This window comes from Sparus aurata, chromosome 4 (genome assembly GCF_900880675.1).
Source record: "Sparus aurata chromosome 4, fSpaAur1.1, whole genome shotgun sequence".
NCBI classification, from domain to species: Eukaryota; Metazoa; Chordata; class Actinopteri; order Spariformes; family Sparidae; genus Sparus; species Sparus aurata.
Window position 1 is genome coordinate 30,713,898 of NC_044190.1, and position 17,601 is coordinate 30,731,498.

General features: G+C 40.3%; 1 protein-coding gene across 2 annotated transcripts in view; it reads right to left on the bottom strand.

Annotated features, from left to right (window-relative positions):
- ush2a (Usher syndrome 2A (autosomal recessive, mild)) overlaps positions 1–17,601 on the bottom strand; it is a 200,278-nt gene that overhangs the window by 158,664 nt on the left and 24,013 nt on the right. For both annotated transcript variants that reach the window (XM_030415480.1, XM_030415478.1), the window contains exons 7-12: positions 15,729–15,792; positions 14,832–14,933; positions 14,535–14,724; positions 12,615–12,829; positions 9,010–9,231; positions 7,334–7,427 (exon numbers count right to left, since the gene is read on the bottom strand). In XM_030415480.1, the coding sequence (XP_030271340.1) occupies positions 7,334–7,427; positions 9,010–9,231; positions 12,615–12,829; positions 14,535–14,724; positions 14,832–14,933; positions 15,729–15,792 (887 nt within the window). The remainder of the gene's footprint in view (positions 1–7,333; positions 7,428–9,009; positions 9,232–12,614; positions 12,830–14,534; positions 14,725–14,831; positions 14,934–15,728; positions 15,793–17,601) is intronic.

A 17,601-nucleotide genomic window follows, 5' to 3' on the forward strand; every position in this document is an offset into this window, starting at 1 on the left:
TTTAGTGTCTGAATGTTATCAGGAAGAACTTATCAGGAACAAGCTCTGCAGGAATCCTAATACCTGAGCATGTTACTGTAATCCTAAAATCGTATTTCTCAAAGAATCTGACCTAGTTATAAAGATAATAGATCGATAACAGATGCAAGTAGAAATACTCAGAATGGACACACATGCGATGACAACACAATAAGCAGGTTTAAAAAAAAATCAAAAGCACTTCACCATATATTGGAATACAACACAAAGTATACATTTCAATGAATTTAAGCCAAGGAGGTTAAAACAAAGACAACCTTTGACAAGTGGCTAGGAATGTATGCAATGATTGGTGAAAGCGATGGCATAAAAAAAAAAAAGTCAAAAAATTTGCATTTCTTAAAAATAATGTTCTATGCATGTATGTAGCATAGAAACATGGTCCCATGATAAGTGAGATGCTTGGTTTTATTGAACAAAGACAAAAAGACGCACACAGTGCGAAAGAAAGACAGAATAAGAGAGAGGGAAATATAAAGAGAGAAAAATCAGTCGGCCGTGTAAATCTAAAGAGAGAGAAGAATAATACACATAACTGAATAGAAAGCACAGAGGTATTCTCTACTTTATAAAAAGAGCCAGAACATTTACACACACACACACACACACAGTCACACACACAGCATAGGGAAATCAGACTGCTAATGAGGAGTGACTTGCAACAGCCAGGGCTCTCACACAGGCCCACTTTCATGTCAAAATAAACATACCAAGGTGTGTGTAGGGGGAGGAGGGAGGGAAAAAAGTGATATAAAAAATGCATTTTTCTGTAGCAGAGAGCAGCAGAGGCGAGAAGCAGCGAGTACAAGCCCTTTGATTTTGTTCAGCAGTCAGTACAAATTATGGTGGACAAGGGGGGCATCAAATGGCGGGATTAAAAATGTATTAAAAAACACAGGAGTTCCTCCCATGTGTGACACATGCAGACCTGCACTGGGCCCATTATGTATGACACACAGAGGAGGGGGGGAGGCAGGGGGGAAGAAAGGGGGAAGGGGAGATGGAAATAGTGGGGGGAAAGGCTCATATTTTGTGTATGAGAAAAAAGGGAGAGGAGGAAGGGAAAAATGCAGGACTGATGGGAAGAGAAATGAGAAAAAGATTCCCTTTGTGTTTTAAAGATTAAGACTGGAGGGACAGGAAGACAAGTAACAGATAAAGAAAACAATCCACAAGTGTGTGAGCAAGACATGTGGGGTTGAGAAAAAGACAAAGACAGGAAGAGGACAATAAATTCATAATAATGAAATAAAATTAATTGTAGAACGTGACAAAGACAAAAGGCCCCGAGTGTAGATACAACACAGCACAAGACCCAGGACCAAATGAAAACCAAGAAACTAACGTCGATGTGACAGTTATCATAATCTTTGCTTTTAGAGGTGCCCTGCTGAGTTTATAATGTTTGTCAGTGTTTCATTTGTCCATTCTGGGCTACCGTAGAAACATGGAGGTGCAACATGGTGGACTCTGTGAAAGAGGACCTGCTTCACAAGTAGGGAAAACAACAATTATTAGTTTCAGTTGATTTCATACAAATGAAAATATAAGTATGAACATAATGTCCCATTTTCTGCCAATAGCTCATCCTAAATCCTACACCTTTGACCTTTAACATGAATCCTACACCTTTGTCCTTTAACATAACATTATCACAGTCTTGTTTAGCAGTGGCCAAACACAATTAAATTAGCAGACAATTTTGAAAACAGCTTGAAAATATGGACTGTCAGCAGGCTTATAAAGATGGTTCAAGAAACAAATACTTCCTCTCTTCAGAACTTACAAGATGTAAAGTGTTTGCATATCTGTATATATTCAAGTGTTTGTGTGTGTGTGTGTCTGTGAGTCCAGAGCGCCGCTCCCTGTTGGGTGATTATTAAGAGTATCTAATGAAGCAGCGGGAGATTCTCTGGAGATATAACATATGCACACACAAACACAAGACGAAAAAGAAACAAGCGTGTAAGCATGTGGACAACACACACACACACGTACAGGAGAGTGTGTCTCGGGACATGTAATTCCACGGGAGTGCAGGGATGTTGGCTTGTTCCTGTTTGTTCTGTCTGTCTCACGCTCACCTGTCTGTCATGCTGTTTGGCTTCTAAATCTGTCTGATGTCACACCTACAGTAACTACCTGCCTCTCTGTTTGTCCGTGCTGCTTCTCCCCTCCTACCCATCTGTCTTTGTGGTTGCCCGCCTGTCTATCTGCGGCTCCGTGCCCCAAAACGTTTCACATATCAAAGGCACTTTTCTTTCGGCACCTCGAACTGAAAGCTCTCACCACATCTCACTCTTCGTCTCATCCGCTGGGGATGAGTTGAAGAGCGAGATGTAGTAAGTTCTTCTCTCCCGTATCTCTCTCTCTCTTTTCATTCCTCTTTCGTCTCCTCTACCTCTGTGCCTCCTCCATCTTCCCACCCTTACTTCCTCTTCTATCTCCTCTTTTCCTGAAAAACAAATCATTCTGTACATCTCTCCGGGCTTCCTGCCTCTCCCCTTCCTCACTCGCTTCCCCCTGTCTCTACCGTCCCCCAACCGCTTGTTCTCATAGCCACGGAGAGTATGTGAGCAGGAAATATTACCATACCAAATGAAAGGGAGAGGATTTTTTCTTCCGTCTCTTTTCTTTTCATTCAACATTGCGTTACCTTCTCTCTCTCCCAGCCTGCTAATTAGTCGAGGGACCAATGTTTGGGAGTTAAAAGAAAACTGCACACGTTCATTCTCTTCTTCATACAAAAGGTTTTGATGGCGCGCCATCATCCGCACCGAGTACCAGCAGCAAAAAAAGGACAGCACACATACTATAGGTCGAGAGCACATGGCTTTAATTCCATTGCCTTCATCTTTGTGCAAATAGCCTGTCCTGATTAATATCACTATATAGCCAAGAAGAACATTAGTAATTTAGTTTGTTCTGCTGATGACAACCTCTGTCTGTCTGTCTCTTTAAACTCTTGTTGTGACTTTGGTTGCAGAGCATGCTGTCATCTTGTGAAAAATCTTGATTGCAGATCATGATGCAACAGATTAAAACAAACGAGATGCTACAGGCTGACATGTTTTCTGAACTCTGTACATGTTCTAGTTTATTATAAACCTTCAGTCAGAATTAAATCCAAGGTTTGCTAAAAAGACATTATTATTCAGGTGATGAAAGCAGTATGAGGCGCAAGTTATGCCATTACTGGTTCACACATAATATGACAAAGTTGTTAATTTGCCACAAAGGACCATTTTTCCAAACCTTCTTCACAGCTTGCTGAACATTTCTTTGCTAGTCTGGTTAAATGCATAAATGTGTGTGTCTGAGTGTGTGTGTGCTGGAGTGTCTTGGGTAAAGGATAACATCTTATTTTCACTCTGAATGTTTTGACAAAACCTGCTGAGTGAGGAGCTATTACTAATGGATATGTGGACATTCAGATGGCCTGTCACAAGCATCTGTGTGTGTGTGTGTGTGTGTGTGTGTGTGTGTGTGTGTGTGCGTGCGTGTGTGTCTGTGTGTGTGGAGCAACTCATCTTATCCTAAATGCCATGACCAATTTCACGGTTTCACTGGAAAGGTCGTGCCACTGGTGGGTGCATGTGCAAGCATGTTTGTGTGTACACGGCCGTGTTGTGAGTATCTGAAGTTAACCTGGTTGACCCCAGCGTAGGTGAAAATCTGCTGCTGAGGCAGAGCTGGACAACGCTACTTAACGTCACTAGCCATCAATATCCATCACAGATGCAGATGTAAACACAGAAAAAACATACACACAGCAGCCATTTCAGAATCTATAAACAAACACACACAAAAAAATCCTTCAAATCAAATACCTGTGCATAATCTTAACCGTGGCTGCTTTTAAGATATTAAACAGCTCAATATCCCAACAGTAATCACTATCATACATTGTTTGGTCAGTAACCCATGTCTCTCCTCCCCCTGCTCATGCAGTAAAAAAGAAAAGAAATTTCCTGGTATCCCTGATTACTTTATCCAGTCAGGACAGAGAACTCCATAATAGAGGCGAGCCTGTTAGTTTGTGAACACGTAGAGAGCAAGATCCTTCTGTTTGCAGCTATGTCTGACAATTACTGGTCCCTATTCATGTGGTGACGTAGAAGGGAGGGAGCGGATTTACTAACTTTAAAACGGACAATTAGAAGTTAGAAACAGTACAGATATGGCTTTCGAAGGCCTCCAGTTAGTTCGCAGAATCATTTCATTTCTGCCTGAAGAAAATAATTGGATGTCCTGCCTGCATGTCTCTTAGCTACACACAGACGAAGTAACTATTCCCTGTAACATAAAGTGTGCTCCAAGACACACACAAGCTTGCTGCATTTTACAGTTGACTTTTTACTGCTATTACACTTATAGCAGACACCATTAAGTCCCCCAAAAAATGCCGTCCAATGACAGAGACATTGTACAACACAAAAAAGACTGTGTGACGTGATGTACAATACAATGTATGATATAGCTTTCAGACGTGACTGAATCCATCAGTTGTGGAAAGACGTACAGAGACAGAGTGACAGAAGGAGAGATCAAGTCTGACACAGAGTGCACATAAGAAAGAATCAAAAGACAGAGTGAGAAAGTGGTGGAGAGAGAGGGAGAGAGAAAGAGAGAGAGGGAGAGAGAGAGTGTGTGTGCCTGTGTATGCATGTGTGTTTAAGTGTGTGCGCATGAGAGTTTAAGTGTGCGTCTTCCAGGGCCCCCGTTGATCATCTTGACACATGTCTGAGCATTTCTGTCACTTTAATGTCACTGTGGAAATTCTGCAGATTAGTACAACATCCGTCATGGTGCTAGGCCGATCCAAGTCAACAGAACGCATGCAATATTAAACGCTAATATTCCCCACAGCCTTTTATGCTCCAATATTACAGAGACAGAAGAAAGGTCCTGAATATTCACTCAGAGAGATGACATGGACAGGTTTGGGAGAAAAGTAGGCACACACACACACACACGTGATCACACAAAAAAGGACTCTGCATAGGCACATACACAAATTGCACACACTCCAATGTCTGTCACAGGAGCTCTTGTAGAGATTAATTTACATAAAAAACACACACACAAATACATCCACATTGCTCATTTCCATCTCTCTCACACAAAAGAACTACTTTATGTACGAACGAGAAGAAAAGAAACAGATCGAGGAGAGACGGCTGGAAAAATGGAGGAAAGAGAGGGATGAAACATGAGAGGCAAACAGGGATGAATTAAATACTTAGAAAGCGAGGCAATAAAGAGTGTGGGGGAGTAGAGTGAAATGAAGCGAAAGACAAACAGAGAGAGAAAGAGAGCTGATTAGAGATGCATGCTGAGGGAATGTCATTGTTCTAGTCGATTTGAGACATTATTTAAACTGAGACCCCGGAGAGCAGGAGAGAGAGAGACCGTGATCGACAAAGAGAAGTGGATGGAGGTGGGACGGGGACCTTGAGAGAGAGGAAAGAGAAAAGTGGTGTATAAAAATTGAAAAACAGAGACTGAAAGAGAGAAAAACAGAGGGAGAGAGATTTGTCTGGATGATGGCATAAACCTCACAATGTTCAATTACTTTGTATGTGTGTGTATGTAGAAGTGTTCCGTATGATAACTTTTAATTCAGTCTGGAGTTCATGTAAAAGAAAACTATTATATATTAAGATTTGTGTAGGAGGCTGTTTGTTATTTGAGTTTGAGACTAAGCAAGACCAGCAATTCAACAGCTGCTGGTTGACAGCTGTACTTCTCCACTGATGTCCTCTGTAGCCTCTGTCTGAAACACACACACACATACATGCACGCACACACACACACACACACACACACACACACACACACACACACACACACACACACACACTAATACACAGACGCGGGTGTATGAATGATACATAAGTAGTGAATAATGCAGGCTGTCCTGTGCTACAGTGAGGTGGAGCAGTCATACTGAACTTTTCACTGCTGACCGACTCGAGGCTTTGTTGGGGTGATGCCTACTATTACCTGGCAGGTTGTATTAGCTTTGTTGAGAGCAAAGGCCTGGTCCTGAGGTGGTGGTTAACATCAAACTAGACCGAAATCAAATCAGAAGCCAACATTCTGCAGCACAGGAGTGTGTGAATACTCGCTGTGGGATCAGACTTTTGGTTTAACTGTGGGTGCCACTGGCAGTGCAAGAGTAGATTTAAGGGGTAACTATCACCAGAGACAAACACAATCAACTGTGACAGGAAACGAGATGCTTTTAAAATAATCTCGACAATCACAATATTTTAGTCCGACTGTAAACCATCATGCACCCTCTTCTCCCTAATTGTTTAATTTTGTTAACATATAAACAAACCACGTTTTCATTGTTAGCATTAAGACAGGTCAGGTGGATCTTTTTTTTTACCTGCAAAGTAAGAAAGTTTAAGAAAAAGAAGACTTTTAGTGACCCACTTTAAATCTAATTGAAAATAAGATTTAAGATTTGGATCACTCTGTGGCAGACATCTCATATTTTGTTCCTAAATCACACAATCCCTGCTCCAGCAGGGCTGATGTCAGCTATCATTTCATTACAACTGTAACAACATACAGTCAGTGCACTGCCTTAGTTAGCAGCCTGCTTACATTGATAGCTGTCCATTAACCAAAAAGTCAGATTCAATGCAGAGACGTCTGGCACTGCTGGTGTCCAAAAGCACTTCATAGATTTTTCAGTAAATGAGAAATAAAACACTAGAATGAAACTAGACAAAAAGGACAAAATTATTTTACAGGAAAGAGACTAATCAGTGTGTGTCTGTGTGTGTATATGTGAGTGTGTGTGTGTGTGTGTGTGTGTGTGTGTGTGTGTGTGTGTGTGTGTGTGTGTGAGTGTGAGTGTGTAATTTATTAGAGAAGTCCTCTCCATGTCGTTAAGGAGGAAACTGCTTAATTAAGACCATGAGGAGATTCTCCCCAGGGGGACTCCTCTGTGCTCAGTATGTGTGTGTGTGTGTGTGTGTGTGTGTGTGTGTGTGTGTGTGTGTGTGTGTGTGTGTATATGTGTGTGTAATACACAATACAAGTCATCTGATTCTGAATATCTAGATCTAATACTGATATTAGTAACTGGAAATAAAAAAAACCTTAAAAGCAAACTATATAAAATGGCAGAACTGTTGGCATTGTGACCCTTCATAAACACACACAGTATAAAACACAAACACAGGATGTGTGAGGTCCACCAGCACACATCCTCTAAATGATGTTAACATTACAAATTGGATGTACAAGATTTTGTAATCACTTGTTTGTTACTCACATTGTTTCCCTCTGTGTGACTCTCAGGCAAACACAGACAGCGGTATGGTGTCACACTGGTATCACAGTGGTCGGCATGTCCATGACACTCACATCTGGCCAGATGACAGAGTGAATGAGAGAAAGATTAACATGGAATGACCTCAAAACTGCCCTGTGCAAATTTAATAATTGATATATTGAATTATCATTTCCTATTACTATGAAAGACATACAGTTTGTATGTAAATTCAACAGCAAAAAGGTAAGCGCATAACATGACAAAAGCTCTCCCTCCTCCATCCCTGTCCATGAAACAGCAGTGGTGCCATTAGGAAGTTCCCATTCAACATTTATAAATGCCATCTCGAGAATTATCAGAGCAACATAACAGGTAGCAGACAGCCCTGCCTCTCTCACCCTCCCTCCCTCTCACACAGACACACACACACACACTGCAGAACAGTCATTTAATTATTCGTTCAGATATTCAGTCTTTCATTCTTGCCTCTGTGTACCCTTTAGCCTCTCATTCTCTTTATATCATTTTCTCTTTCAAACTGGCTTGATTAATCAATTCTTTACATTTGATTTGAAATAGTGATAAGTCTTGTTGTGCAGTATTTCCGATTGTGGTGCTTTTCACATTTGTCTATTGGTTTGTAGAAGCTGAAATATTGTCAACTTTTCAGCACAAAACACGGAGTCGCACTCCTTTTTCCGTTATTAACAAAAGGTGAGACTGCCACCAATTTATAAAACTCCAATGAAAGTCAAGCTATAAAAACAACTTTTTATATTTAAATAAAAGTGTCAATATGTGTTATGAAGGTAACATTTCTATACCAGAATATCACACAATAATGTCAGAAAAAAAATGCTCAAGAGTGCAGACGTATACAAAGACACACTCAAGTTATGAGTGTGCTCTCTCGTCCAAACACGCCTATTTACATGCTTTATAAAGAATGAGGAGAGACAAGATGGAGAGACGGAATAAGAATGAAAGAGAGGGGGGAGACGGGGAGGAATAAGGAACGCATAGATGAGATTTCAGCAGCTCGAAGTCTCTGTTTCTCCCACTCCACTGTAACAAGCTACTAATTAAAACAGCTTAGAGGGAGGGGGAGGGAGAGAAAGAGTTAGAGATGATTGCCTCCTGCATAATCCCATAATTACCACAGTCATAAAAAACAGTCACTCTGTCAGTCTAATGAAGAGATGTGTTCACAATTACTCCCAGAAAGCTCTGCCGAAACTTAACAGTCTGTGTCAAAATATTTTTTCTAGATGTCGAACTGTGCTCACACATTTTTTAACAAATCAAGACTGAAAAGATCTTCAACTGTTCCTTTCAACTAATTACACCACTTAAACACAGTTTGACAAGTTACAGGAGTGAATGTTAATGAACAAATTGGGAATTCTGCTTCATACTGTGTGGTCCTCTAGATTCCACTAATGAAATTGTTACAGAAATAAGTAAAGGCAAAAAAAAACCTCATTGATATCCCAGAATATTGCAGAATATTTAACACCAAAAAACCTGCATTTTAATATTTAAAAGCAGTATTTAACAACATTTGTGAGAATGGCAATTTAAATTTCTTTTTCCTAGTGAGCAATCTAATCAAAATAAATCAGAAAAAGATTAGATATTTTTGGTGTATCTCTTCATACATATTTGTAACTCCTGACCTGCCACTGATGGTGATCTCCTTGATAGCGAAGTATCTGTGTCGCTGGTTCACCCCAGCCGCTCTGGTGTGGTACTGTCCACTCAGGTGTATCCTGACCTGTGTGGAATGCACCATCTTCTGCAGGGCAGGATTGTTGTAGAAGTCATTATAGCCTGGTCTCATGTTTGGCTCTGGGGTCAGCAGGCTGAATGTGATGTTACCTCCAGAGAAGGGCACGTCACTGGAACACAGGAAGCATACACATGCATGAAACAGATTCAGCGAGAAAATCTCTTTGGTGATCATGTTGGAGAGGACAACATTTTAATTTTTAGGGAAATGTTATTCTCAATTTAGCAGTGTTGCTATGGTAACCTTCAGAGGTACTGATTGGTGTACAAAAAAGCTAGACTAATAAATTAACCCTGATGTTATGTCGGCCGATATTAGCTTCTTGGAAATATATCAGTATCAGTGAAAACATGTTGGTTGATAAGCAACATGAAAGGATGGTACAGAGAAAGGCCAAACTGGGTTTGAACATTTTTGAAAAAGTCATTGACCAGTCAGCACTACTCGCTGGCTGGCAAACTGTGCATTCACATTTCATAATTATCGCAATATGAACATATGAGATAAACAATAGACAAAAGACAGCATACATGGGCTATACCTTCACAACATTTGGCCTATCAGCTATCAGCTACCCTGAGGGCTATTGGTGTCAATTTGGTGGTGACTGCGAGGTTAGCAAGCATAATGGCTAAGGAATGAGCAAAGAGCTAACATGGGCACTTCAGGATTTACTTTTTAAATCATATCATCATTGGCATATTGAACATGGCATATTCCTCATATAATGCAGTCCTACTGGACAGCATAAAAAAGTATATTTTTAAATCATAAAGTGTCCCAATTAGCACATTTATTGGTCACAATATATCGGGATACAGGATCTGTATGATAACTATTTATATAATGTGTTTATGTAAGCAAATGACGATGCACTGATTGACAGATATTAATATTAGTACCTGCCTCAAAAATCCAATATCTATCAAACTCAAGCAAATAATATAGCACAGCAGAACACAGAATACCACAAGTGCCATCGTAATGACCAAAACTACAATTACTCTTTCTCTGCTGCTACATGTTTCTTCACTCTCTGTCAACCTCTCTGTCCCTCCAACAGCTTCTGTCTTTATTTTCAGGTAATGCTGAAAGACTTTTTCAGGCCACTTCTCTTGTGCAGGTGTGTGTGTGTGTGTGTGTGTGTGTGTGTGTGTGTGTGTGTGTGTGTGTGTGTGTGTATGTGTGTGTGTGTGTGTGTAAGCAGTGTTGCACTATCCCACATACTGTTTATGGAAACATAGTCTTATAAGACTATTTTAACACTGGGTCCTTTATGTCTGTGTGTAAGTGGTTAGTATATCATTCTGTATTGATAAAAAAGGTGACAGAAAACATGGCAATTCATTGATTAGGTATTAGACTACAACAAAACTTCTATACAGTTTAGGAGTGTAGAAAATATTACTAGAGAAGCCTGGAATGACCTGGCTAGATCGTAAAAGATCAGCAATTTTGAAGCATTTCAGCCAGAAGCCAAACAATACGAATGAGAACAATTTCAATTTCAGCCAAAGATCAAACTGCATCTAAATTAATTTGTGTTCCAGCTCTCACTCGCGTACTATTGTGCTTTTCGTCTCACAAAAATACCTGTTTCGCTTGTTTATCTGTACATGTAGACGTGATGCAAAATGATCACTAATAGCACTCCTGCAGCGGTGCTCTAATTGACTGGCATAAAAACACCTGAAATGACTGAGGCGTGCTTAAATTTATCTTGCCAGACACTCCAGCGGGCTCTGAGGAGGCAATGTCTCAGGCGGGATTAAATAAATCTTGCGCGATAAAACACATAAATCTTGTGAGATCAAAGACAATGCTCTTTTTGATATAATTATCAACCACTAATGTCACAGAGTGTGTTGTCGTGATGCCAATGCGAGGTTCAACTGCTCTCATGCCAATTTAACTAATATGTATAACTGTGCCAGGAAAGGTTGTATGTGATATAATTTGTCAGTCAAGTGAAAAATAAGCAATGACTACATGATCTGTGATCTACTCATACCTGTTCTATCTGGTGCCAAACAGGGCCTTGATACGAGCAGCTATGCCAACATTTAGTGTGTGAGATTGGGTGTGTATGTTAAGACTATGTTCCAAGTCCGGTTCTCTATCTAGTGCCAATCGAGAGCCTGTTACCGGTCATGTGCCAAAGCAGCGCTGTTGGTGGTTAGCTTTATAAACCAAGTCACTGTGAGAGTGCCAGATTGTGTGTTTGTGTGTGTGTGTGTGTGTGTGTGTTGACTGTGTGGAATGGGTATGTGTCTAATTTCCTTTGATTTCTGTTTACTTGTGTTTTGTGTGTTAGTACATGCACTATCACACACAAACACTTGCATACATGGGCAATAATGTGTGTTTGTGTGCGTGTGTTTATATACTTCTTTATTCAGTCTTGCCAGTAATTTTCTGTGTAATCTCCTACTGCCTTAGAGGCCATGGCCACCCAACAGCATACAGCAAGAACATGTGGTTCTGCTCTGGGGAGGATGCCCCGAACAGAACATCAGACTGCCTGAGGAGTTTATTTTCAGCTTTTCCACATAAAGAGGTATCAAAGCAGTTTAAATGGAACGATCAATCTTTAGCCAGAGACTTATCTATTTTTATCTGACTGACGACACATTAAAATTTCACAACAGTGGTGGGCATCCTGCGATTAAAGGAAGAACGAATACAGTAAGTGCGTTACTAAGGGGTTTGGCCACCACACACCGCCAAAGACGCCTAAATGCCCATTGTCATTGATTCTACAAGTCTGTGGAGCTCTGCTGGAGGGATAAACACCATTCTTTAAAAATATATTCCTCACTTAGTGCTTTGATAACAATGGTGGTGTAGAAAACTGACTACGTTGGTTAAGAATTTCGGGTGTGATCTGGTGACTGCAAAGGCCATAGCATTTGATTCACATCAATTTTATACTAATGAAACCATTCAGTGATCCCTTGTGCCCTATGGATGGGGACTTGGCATGCGGAAGAGACCAATTGTCTTGTATGCAAGACACCAAGGCAGGTAAGGGGCAAATCCAAGAACAAAGGGGGTGCAACATAAAAAACTAAACTACATACAAACAAATGAAGTGCTGGGAACACACGGAGCCTGCCTTGATACAAAAACAGAAACAACTTTGTCAGCTCAAAATGTATACATACCGCAGAGAATATTCGAAAGTTGATTGCCTAATTGTACGCTGCAGTGCACCTGTGTGGAAGCATCTGCACCTTTTTCTGTTTTTTGAATACATGTATTGATTATCATTTCAAATTAGCAATGAGTGTTCATACCAGTGGATGATAGAATGCGAATTAAAAAAAACTTGGGCTTTTTAAATAATTTTCTGAAATTATGCAAACTGGAAATGTAAATATGTACAGTATGTCATTTGTTTTAGTTTTTTCTCTATTTCAGTGTAAAGCACATAATAATTCACTAGGGGCGATAATACTGACTATTTTCCACATGTTCACAAATGGTACCTACCGTGGCAGCTGCAGACAGTTGACTGAGTCTGGTCTCAGTAAGGGCCCGTCGTTCTGCATCTCAAACACACTGCAGTTTCTGGCCATGTACTGCCAGTCCAGCCAGGGCTGTTCTGAGGTGGTGTCACTGTCAGGTTCTGTGAGGTCACGCCTCTGTCTTTGGATCAGAATGGACTCAGGCAAGAGGCCGCCGAACTGAACTATAACATAGAATACCTGGAGGGGAAAGGGGTACAGGTTAGCATGACTAGAACAAGATTTGCAATACAGGCTCAGCTGCACAATGTAAAATATCCACAACAGGCAATACATTTGACCATGGTGCAGCTTTAAATGGGCAGGTGATGTTGACACTGTGTCAGAGATATCTTTTCACCTCTATAGTAATTTTCAAGGCCATAGTGAGAGTGGCTTTTGTTTTTCATCACAAATTACCCAATAATAAAAAAAAAAATCATATGCTCGAATGGTAAAATTACATTTGGCTTATTGATCAGTACTCGTCTTCATGTATACATAGGCACACAACACATAGGCACACACACACACACACACACACAAGTTCCTATAACACATAAACCATGTGGCTGTCTGTGTGTAGGTGTGGGTATGTGTGTTAAGTGTTATCTGCCCCACTACAGTGTGGGCTGGGACACTGGGTTACACAGCAGGGAGCGCATTAAGCCACCACCACTGCACAAACCCACACACATGCACACACACACACCAACACGCATACACCCCAACTTCAGAAAGTGTCTTTTATCTGGGGACTTGAGTTGAGCTACCACGTCAGGACAGCTCCCAAAATCCTGCCCACACTCACATACACACTTCAGAGAGAAGAGGGACGAGTCTTTTGACAGCCCTAGTGTCGACTACGCCCAAATCCACCAATCCCCTCCCCCCCCCCCCGTCTGTCTCTCACTGCAGTGCTTAGAAAGAGGATGAAACTAATGTCCAGTGCACACACACACACAGGTGCAAGCAGACAGATACTAAACAATGTTTGTATTGTGGCATTTTAACTGTACACTCAACAAAGACAGAATTTACTATAGTCAATCGTCCACCTCATAGCAGGGAACAACGACTTTGCAGGTAAGGAGGCTGACACACGATTTAGTTAATACAATACCTAAAATGACCCACATTTACTGACAATCTGACTGGGTCTACACATCCAACTCCAATCCAACTCTGTCAAAGGGTTTCATGTAGATCTCATGCTAAGTGATTAAATAAAAGGATGGAAAGGGTGTACTGTAATTTAGAATAACTATAGAATTATTATTGACTTCAATGTCAAGTCATCCAAAACAAAGATTCTGCTACTTTACATCTCACATATACTTTAACATGTTGTTTCTTCAATTTCAAATAAGATGACCAAACAATCAAAGAATCAAAAAAATCAAGGAAATGTGTTTCATTTAGTCTATAAAATTATATTTTGCTGTTTAATGCTGTAAAAGCTGCAAACCTGCACAAATATCAACAACTATGAATAATCCAGCCAGTCCACATGGGTCAAAAAGGGATTCAGCGTGTGTTCATCAACCTGAATAGTGTCATATACAGACCACATTCTGAATGCTACAGGATGGTATCTTTACTGACCAACTCTACCAGCTGATTGTAACAGCTAAGGATAATAACACACTCATCCACAGGGTAAAAGTGAGAAGTGCACTGATTTATTGATGAACTGAATCAGTTCATTCAGTTCAGTCACAACATCTGAACCTATTTGCGATTTATTCCCCCAAGGGATAAATAATCTAAAAAAAAACAACTATATAAAATGACAGTAAAGCAAATAATCTTAAAAATGGTCTCTAATCACCATTTCAATTACCCATCCATCTGTCCATCTATCATTATTGTAGAATAATATATGTGTATTACTGTGATGTATTACCTGATATTGTCCATTGGCAAAATCCACAGTAATAGTGACTCCTTCATCAAGTTCTTGTGGAGTCATGATCCTAGAAAGCCACGTGGTGCCCATGTCCTGATCATTAATGTAACTGAGTGGATGGGCATTAAGGTTGAGTCTTAAGACTCTGTCATTTGTGGTGTCCTCCACACCACTGGGGATGCAGTACCTGTCAACAGTAAACATTTTTAGGCATACAGACTTTTATATTAAATAGAAATGTACAATGCAAAAAGATTAATAGATACAGAAGTACAAGAGGTTTTGATTCTTTACCTCTCAACTAAAGGGTGTACTCTGGGGTGACTGGAAGGACAGCGGCACTCTGACTGGACATGCAGCTCAGGCAGGATCCCCGAGTACACCTCAACTATTTCTCTGTTAAAACAAGAAACAGCAGAAGATATCGGACTTTAACACTGAAGCAAAATATAATCCTGTGCATTTTAACTAGGATGAGGAAGGGACTAGCTTACTATTGTATGGTAACATTGCTTAACAATTTAACAGTAAATTTGACCCAAACTACACTACGGCTCCAAAATCATAAAATAACACATTTAATACAATAATCAATACAAATCATGTTACACATTCATGGGGATGAACAAAAACAAGCCTTTCGTAACAACTTGAGTTTTGAGATAAACTGGCACCTGCTGATGGGCCTTTGACTGAACATTTAGCACAAAGTGGAAAATCAAAGGCATAATTTGAAAACTCAATCTTTCACTTTGTTTTAGCCCAATCTTGATGAGGAGAACTTGTAAGCTCCAAGTCCTCACTGTTCGCAGTACATCACTGGTAAGCAAAACACTAATTGCCTTGTATTGAATTCTCAGGGAAAATCCTCTGGAAGCAGTATGGATCTTAAGATGCAACGATTAGCCTTCCCCTTCTTTCTTCTAACCATCTTTCCCTTTATCACTCCATACTGCTCGCTCCTCTTCTTCCTTGTTGGTTTAATCCATAAGGCATCTTTATGTGTACTTGTCCTCATTTGTATCCTTTCCTCCTTTTATTAAATCTGTAGCTATCACTTACCCTCTTTTTTCTATGTCAACCACGGCTCCCTTCCTTTTAAAATTTTCTGTTTGGCAAACAATCATTTCCTGCCATCATTTTTTGATTCGTCCCCCCCTCTCTCTCTCCATCTTACTCTATCCAACTCACCTGTTGGTCAGAGTGGCAGGATAAAATCTAAAGTCCTGCATCCACCCAATGAACTGATTAGACCCTGGAGAGATGAAAAGAGAGGAGAAAAGAGCATAAAGAAGGCGTTAATGGGTTTGTACTGACTGCAGTGACTGAGAGGATTTCACAGTATTTAGTAGATTATCTTATCAGTTTCTTGATACCAGCTGAGTGAGGCTTGCCCACAGCTGCTTATAATAGCCAAGTTCATGAAATAAAGCCGAACCGGATCAGCTACAGTCGACATTTGCTTCCACTAGAGAGAGGCAAGGCTTATAAAGGACAAAGTCATTAGTTTGGTTTGAGGCCTGACCAAAACAGGTTTGTCCAAGGTAAATGTAACTGTGCTTCGTAGGTTTCACTCGTTATTGGGTTTCCTCCTTTTAACTGCACTGATTCTTGTCTGTAGATGATCCTTAACGCAAACCACTGTCTGCTCCTGACACAATCTTATTTTCCTAATTCCTGGACAAGAATTCATCAGGACTTTGTGCTGAAAGTAACATTGTTTTCATTATAGATTAATGTGTCTAATACTTTGTGGATTCATTGATTAATCATTCAGTCTATAAATAAATTGAGAAAACTGCTCATCAGAAGTTTCCGTAGAACGAGGTGAAACCCGAATAATTTATTTTCATATAGGAGAAAGTAAAGCTGAAACATTTGAGGGACTGGGATACACATTCTGGGTCACATTTTTGTCTTAAAAAATGAATCAAACAATAAATCAATTAGCAATGAATCTCCCCCTTATCCACTAATCAATTTAATGCTATAATTGATTAGGCGACAACAAATGTATAAATTAGTCTAAAGAGTGACAAACAGGAAGAGAGCGCTCTGATAAAGCTGGCTGATGTTGAGAAGAGAGGATCTGCAAAGAAAGAAATCCAAAGATGTTTGACAACATATATCAAATATGCCAAGGTGCCAAACTCTCTTTATCAAGCAAACATACACTGTAGTATTTCAAACATATGGGCACAACATCAAGACAGACATGTTGATACTGGACTACACACAAGAAACACCATCAAACACATAAATGAACACAGTCGAGGCCCCAACGTAACCATACATTTCTGACAATGTTGGATAGAACATGAGAGACCCACACAGATGTTGATGCTGGTCCAGAGAGAGCTGGAGTCTTTTAGTGTCCAACAAACTTCTGTCTAGTTCGACAACAACTCTTAGAAGACAGATAAACGTCTCTAAGCATCGACTGAACCCCTGCCATGCCGAGCTTTGTCCGCGTGTGTGAGTGTGTGCGCACGTGTGTGAGTTTTGGAGGCTTTACTGTGTCTACTCCCAAAAAACATCCTTACTTTAGAGAAAGAGAGTGTGTGAGTGTGTGTGCATGAATGTGTGTGTATTTGCATTTGAGAGAGGCTTTGCCATGTTTGGCCCGACTACAATGTGAGCATGTGTGTGTTGGGGGGGGATGTATGTGTGTGTAAAACAGAGAGAGAGAGTGAGAGAGTGTTATGGGATGTAAGTGTGTTCGAACAGTGTGTGGTTGTGCAGCCTAAGGCTTTGGCTCAGGATTTCTTTAGCGTGTGGAAATGGGATTATGCCTTCCTCTGAAAAGCACTCTCCCTATTGTTACTGGGATGATGCAAGGTATAAGCCTTAATTCTCTCTTCTCTGTGTAGGTCTCTGTCTTCTCTCTCTGTGTTTCACTTTCTCTCATCCATCGCTCAGTTTTTGTGTTGCAGTTAATACAGGCGACTAAGAGTAACGTGTCATTTTTTTTTTCCTTTTTTCCATCTGTCCTTCAGTGGTCCTGTCACTCTCAATATAAAGAAAGATTTTACTATTTTCCATAAAGTTGCAACTACTGGCACTA